At 38.2% G+C, this 6,885-nt stretch overlaps 1 protein-coding gene across 1 annotated transcript; it reads right to left on the bottom strand.

The window, feature by feature from the left end:
• Positions 1-1,493: 1,493 nt before the first annotated feature.
• On the bottom strand, positions 1,494-6,631 carry LOC120356427. Its single transcript, XM_039445368.1, has 2 exons — positions 6,443-6,631; positions 1,494-1,724 (listed from the first exon to the last, which is right to left on the bottom strand). The coding sequence occupies exons 1-2, from the start codon at positions 6,629-6,631 to the stop codon at positions 1,494-1,496; spliced, it is 420 nt and encodes a 139-aa protein (XP_039301302.1).
• Between the last annotated feature and the right edge of the window lie 254 nt (positions 6,632-6,885).

A 6,885-nucleotide genomic window follows, 5' to 3' on the forward strand; every position in this document is an offset into this window, starting at 1 on the left:
TATATAGATATAATATCTCGTGCTAAAATACTCCAATGGCGGTCTTCAATTTCACGTAAGAGCTATCATGGGAAGGCATAGGCATTGTGGGTCTATATCTCTTTAAGGTCTTTGGTTGCAGCCAGACCTGATAACAGCGCTCACATTCACACTCACATTCCGGGACGGCACGTCACGGTACGATAGGACAGAAAGCTCTATGTTTATTCAGGATTTTTTATAGACATTTTAAATTGATAAATTATGAATTAATTTTTGAGAAAACATAACAACAGATCAATGCAACTTACTGAGCGCGAAGTCTACTGTTCACAAAACTACTAGTTAAACAACAAAATATTTCATCTTTATGAAAATTCATTATGAAATTATTGGAAAATATAATTTCTTGCTTAATAAAACATAATTGATTATTTTAAACGAGAATGAACAATTAATATTACATTAATAAACCTGTATCAGCTACTGTCACGAAGGCATTGACAAGACAGAGAGGATCGGCAACGTTGTTCTCATATCTTTCTTCACTGCCATTATAACGTGGACCTCACTATAGGGTTGTCCACTTTCATTTCACATTTTTATATTTTTCTTTGTTATTTTGTATTTAGTTCGTTTGTGAAATAAATGAATAGATTGATTATTTATCAATTTAAAATGTCTATAAAAATCCTGAATAAACATAGAGCTTTCTGTCCTATCGTACCGGGACGTGCCGTCCCGGAATGTGAGTGTGAGCGCTGTTATCAGGTCTGGCTGCAACCAAAGACCTTGAAGAGATATAGACCCACAATGCCTATGCCTTCCCAATGAAAGCTCTACTTGAAATTGAAGACCGCCATTAGGGTATTTTAGCACAAGATATTATATCTAAATATGTGTAATATTATAGATTACAAAGGCATTGGTATTTAATAATCTTATTGGTTGCCCCCTCAATGGCCGATTTCAATTCCAAGTACGACACTAGCGCTGCATGTGAGTCTATGCATCTTCAAGGTCTTTGGCTGCAACTGTCTACAACGTTGATGGAAAGATACATTTTCAAGATGTTCGATGTTTTTGAACGGGTAGTATTATAGTCAACTACAAGAACTTATGTATATAAAACCATAGAGAAACAATAGCGTAAGTAGATATCCCATGGTATAGGGAATTTATGTCGCAACTTTTACTGTTATCTCAAGCCGATTACTGTCGATTATTGTCAATTTTAACTGTTTTTTGGGGGGTGATAGTGTATGAACGGCACAATTTGAGAGACTACCAGCGTCACACAGCTGCATAGGAAAGAACTACAAGAACTATCGGCTGGGATAACAGTAAAAGTTGCGACATAAACGCCCTATACAATGGGATATCTACTTATGCTATCGTTTCTCTATAATAAAATTTATACATTTTAACTTGAAAATGACCTAAGTTATGGTCGAAACTAGTCATAATTGTAATATTTCAAATAATAAAGGGTACAAGTTTTCATATTGTTCTTATTAATTGATTGATTGATATCGTACCTGTGTGTAATGAAACCAACATACAACATTCTTGGTTCCGTTTTTCTGTGGAAACACCTCGGCAATAGCTGTCAGCAAGTCGGAGTCATGATTACTGACTATGGTCTGAGGCGCTAGGTCGGGAATTGTTTCCTTCACGTGGTTCAGAATTAAGTAATATAAGTTGGCTGATTTCTTGGTCATCATAGCAACCACAACCGGAAATGCCTGAAACATTGAAAAGCACATAGCTTTATACTAATAAACCCTACTACAATAGAATAAGTGTACCTTTCGTACAGTATATTAAAATAGTAAGGAAAACTCAATAATAAAATATGTATAAAGTATCCCATACCTTTTGTAAAGTATGCTGAAATATTAAGGATACTTGATAATATTAATGAATCTATAATATAATAAAGTGATATGTGTTTTTTTTCGATTTTGTATATGTTTGGAGTTGGACTTTTTAACATCAAAAAGAACTCTATTTCGAAGTGAAAAGTGTAAATTTAAAGTATTGTGCTCACTATAACCCTAGTGTCCGGTTTCCCAATGTTTCTATTAGGAAACTTTGGACTATATACGGCGAGGTGGAACTACCCTTGGGTCTCCCCACCATTCAAAGCCATACGCTAATAATAATAATTGACGATCATGCACATCCTGTCTTCTTGCAACTGCAGGCTACATCCATCGACATAATGCTGCTCTGCGAGTGCTCTATTATCATCTTAAGGTGCGTACAGATATACGCGCCGCGAACATAAGCAATTCACTTTTAATCAGCTGACTATGTCTGTATTTTTACAGAAACGGTATGAGATATAGATATAAGAAGCTTGGTATCAGTCGATATTGTCGATACCATATGAGTGTCTAAAGGTGCGTACAGATTTACGCGCCGTGAACATGTGCAATTCACTTTTAATCAGCTGACTATATCTGTATTTTTACAGAAACGGTATAAGATATAGATATAAGAAGCTTTGTATCAGCTGATTAAAAGTGAATTGCTCATGTTCGCGGCGTGTAAATCTGTACGCACCTTTAGACACTCATATGGTATCGACAAAACATCAGTGCTGCCTTATGCCCCAGGGGAGATTGAGTTTGTTGGCTTGGTATCAGCTGATTAAAAGTGTATTGCTCATGTTCGCGGCGTGTAAATCTGTACGCACCTTTAGACACTCATATGGTATCGACAAAACACCAGTGCTGCCTTATGCCCCAGGGAAGATTGAGTCTGTTGTGGCGATTGAGAGGTGCCGAATTTATTGGAATTACTCATTCTCCACCACCAGGCTTTCAAGAGCCACAAAGCCTGATGTTGTCCTCCTTGACATCATTTCGAAGACAATGTATGTCATTGAGTTTTCAGCACCAGCTGAGGGCAACATTGTCACCAAAGAGGAGGAAAAACAGACGAAATATCATGACCTACTAATAGAGCTGCGCAGGCTAAATAAACCTGTGAGAATGGTGGTGTTGATTGTAGGTGTACTGGGGGGCATGAGACCCTCATTTTGGCCAACCTTAGAACGATTTCAGCCTGTGAGAGACCTGCTACTGTACTTGCAGGTCAGATGCAGAAGGCTGTCATTCTTGGTTCATTACGTCTACTCAGGGCAAACGATTTAATGGTAACGGACCCAGTATGATTGTTTACCACAAGACATGTGGAACAGTCACTCTGGTAAAATCGCTTGTCACTCTTTCTTGGGGGTCGGAGCCCAGGGAAAGGGTGGTCAAGCAAAACTTCAACAGGAATAATAATGATAAAGGAAAGAATTGGCTTATACACACGTACGGGATAGGAAATTCGCGAATGACGTATCATCACGTCTGAACTACAGGACTGATTAACTTGAAATTTTGCATATAAATTCTCAATTTTCCGGGAATGGTTATAGACCTATTTTAAATTCTTCATGATTTCAGTAGGTCAAGTTTTCAGTTTGTCAAGTTTTGAATTGGACCCTTGCAGAGCACGGGTTACCTGCTAGTCTAAAATAAAATATACAGTAGCCTATCTTATAACGTAGGAAAATATGATGGTTGATTTGTTAAATACATATTGATATTGTGGCAGTTGTCCTTAATAATTGGAAAATACTGATTGTATTATCAAGTCTACTTTATAAAAAAACTTGCAGGACTGCAAGTTTCATGTTGAAACAACACAGTACAGCTGAAGAAACTGTAGATAAATTATGCCATCTATTACAATCTAGAAAGTTACTATTCATATCAAATCAAATCAAATTTATTCTCTTCAACACTTTACAAAATTTATGTATATTGCACAGCACAACATTAAATACAGTACTACTACAACATAACATAAAATTCATAAGCATAGCATAATAAAGACTATAGTAACAATTTGTTGTTCTGTACAAAATACAGAATATGACAGCAATGAGAAATACCCTTACATAGGCTATTGCCTGTGAGTAAGGGTGAATCTGGATTAAATGATTAAGATGAAACTTGTATGAGAACTTAACAGGTAAGGATAGTAAAGAAATGAAGAGATTTGAAATTTAGTTTATCTTATTGAAAAATAGAATTTACCGGAGCTTGAGAACGTCCACTAGTTAGTAGCCTACTTGCTTCATCTAGAATAAGTTGGGTATAAAACTCTATAACCTATAAACTGAGCTAATGATATTTTCGGTTCCATCCCTACCTATTTCGTTTAGCCAAAGATTCACAATTTTTTTGTACACTACCAAAGATGCTGCATCAAATTCTCTGAGTTTGTTGGGAATATTCCTGAAAAGCATATGAACTATGTAATACATGTTTGTGGATGAATATGTTTTGTTAATTCTAGGTGTTATTATTCCTGAAATTGTAGCTGTTCGGGTGGGATATGTGTGGGTATTTCTAATGAAAATATCAGTATGGTGCTTATACAGTAAGTAAAAGTAAATTCGTATGGCTTTTGTTGGTGGGGAGTCCCTTGCGGGAAGGTCCCACCGCCTGAATATATAATTTAAGCCGTCAATGGGCCTTACGACTGTCATACTTCAGCGGGACCGACAGTTTAACGTGCCCATCCGATAACACGGGAGTGACCTGGTTAAAAAACTTTTAGTATTGAGAGGGTTTGAACCCGGGATCTCTATGCTGCTACGCAGGCACTCTATCCACTAGACCACGGATCACTCCAGTGCTTATACATATAAATTAATATGATTAATTATTGTTATGTACATTGTTATCGATAATTATTGTACGGTAATTTTCCTTGCGATGAAGTAATACCATCAGAATGAATCACATTATCACGAACAAGACTTGATATGGGTTTAATCCAGTTTAATACTAGTAGTTCTGTGAACAGTAGACTTCGCGCAGTTAAACCACAGTCTCCTCTTATACTGTCCATCAGAGTACGGTATATCCTGTCTGTATGTCGTGTCGGCGAGATATCGGTGTGAAAACGGCTAATGGCTGTTGACCTAGCGCCGCAGTGCAGGATGGTTTCTTACAGATTGGCGTTTTTGTCATTCGAGATGGGTGTCTGGCTTGGAAGTGTTTCGGCCGCATTGCAGGATGACTGTTAACGGTTGCCGGAAGATCAACAGCTGGATTTTTTTCGTTATTTTTCGTGATAGAGAAATTCTGATTGCAGATTCGTTTTCAGCGACCCAAGTTTAGCCTAAAGGCTCAGAATGTCAACAATGTTTTTAAATAATTAAAAATCATCATGAAAAGTAATTAATATGGTAGTACACCACGTTTCTGGGTGACTGTTTACTGGTGACTGGAGTTATTATTGACACACAAAAATCAAAATAATCGTGAGAAAGAAAACTGCTGATGAACGCGAATAAGACCGCCACTCCATTGTTCTATTGTCTCGGCTGCTTGGCTGAGCCTGGCTGGAGGGATCAAATAACCGACTGGATTGATCTTTCGTCTGTCCACCGGGCGGAACTACGCCGACCATTGCTGGGTGGAAGATGTTACTGCGGCCGCTCGCATTCCCACCAACGCTGCTATTATTTGCTGTCTCAGCGCCTAGTCCGATTCAGCTAAGCAACCAGCCTGCACTGCGGAGCTAGGTTGGGGTTGGTGTATCAAAAATGCTAACATCAAAAGCTAATCTCCTCAAGACATACTGGCAACAGGTCAGCCCGAATTCAAAGCAGAATGAACGAATTTCAAAGAGAAATGCGAAACCGTCGACTTGAATCTTAGACCTCTTTTCGCTCGGTCAATTAAATTTAGTTCAAACTCTCACTGTGCAAACGGCACTAAATGTAGTAAATATAATGTAAGTTTTGGTTACATGAGAAATGTAAGCAAACTTTCAATTACATTCGAGTGGTATCCTGCGACTAACTGTCAAAACTCAAGGTTCTCTTTTGTTGACAGTGCAGACGGTAATTTAATTTGCAGTACAGTTTTGTATGATGTATTAATTTATACAATTTATGTCTTTATGTTTGTAACAAATTTTATCCCAAACAAATTTCAATCCAATTTCTCCGTTGAACTCGAGATGGTGCATATGGGCCTAAGGACTCATAGTAAAAAGTGAATAGTATGGCTTATGTTGGTAGCTTTTACGAATTTTTTAGTAGCTTTTCCAGTTAAATTAGTATGGCTAAATAGTAGCTTGCCGTGAGGATTAGACAGTGATAGATCAACTGTTCGTTTGAACCTGGAATGAAACACATTTTACTGAATGTAACCATACATGCATTAATCGTAGATTAACGTTAAACGCAGATAATACTCAAGGTATATGGAAAGAGGTCCAGACACCAATGCTACTTGATGGAGCAGCCATATTGAAGCTATTTTGGCGGCAAATTTAAAAATCGAATCTAATCTCCAATGTGCACTGGATAGCTTCAATATGGCCGTTCAGAAATGTGTCATGGGATCGTGTCTGAACTCTTTCTATAGTGCTGTGAGCTACTTACATAATCCTGGTGCGTCACCATGATTGTGAGCATCTGTTCTATCTCGGGCTCCTCCGGCAAATGCTTATAATTGGCGTCCATATGAAGTTCAGCACCGTCTGCCGTCATCACTTCGATCAGCTGTTTAATTATAAAAACAACAGCCACTTCCTCCCCTTCACCCACCACCCCACTCAGAAAACTCCCCATAAACGTCAAGGAATGTGTCCTCGTATTCAGTTAGTGATCTGATGAAGTCTTTCATATTCACGGTATCGGCGGGAACTTTCGTCAATCCTTTGCACTTTGGACTTGCTGCAATCCTCGTCTTCGCTTGACACAATCCCTGATTGTCGTCTCTACTTGACGGAGTCTTGGACTGGGATGTCGTCGCTTTGATGATCCACTCCTGTAGAAAATGAAACATCGGTGAGAAATGACGAGCTATACTATCACTGGATTAT

This window comes from Nilaparvata lugens, unplaced genomic scaffold (assembly GCF_014356525.2).
Source record: "Nilaparvata lugens isolate BPH unplaced genomic scaffold, ASM1435652v1 scaffold6749, whole genome shotgun sequence".
Taxonomy (NCBI): Eukaryota; Metazoa; Arthropoda; class Insecta; order Hemiptera; family Delphacidae; genus Nilaparvata; species Nilaparvata lugens.

Excerpts from the sequence above, each read along its gene's own strand:
- LOC120356427 (XM_039445368.1), bottom strand. The coding sequence starts at position 6,631 with ATGGGGAGTTTTCTGAGTGGGGTGGTGGGTGAAGGGGAGGAAGTGGCT. Across the intron at positions 1,725-6,442 it reads TGGTGACGCACCAGGATTAT|GCATTTCCGGTTGTGGTTGC; the intron begins GTAAGTAGCTCA and ends TCAATGTTTCAG.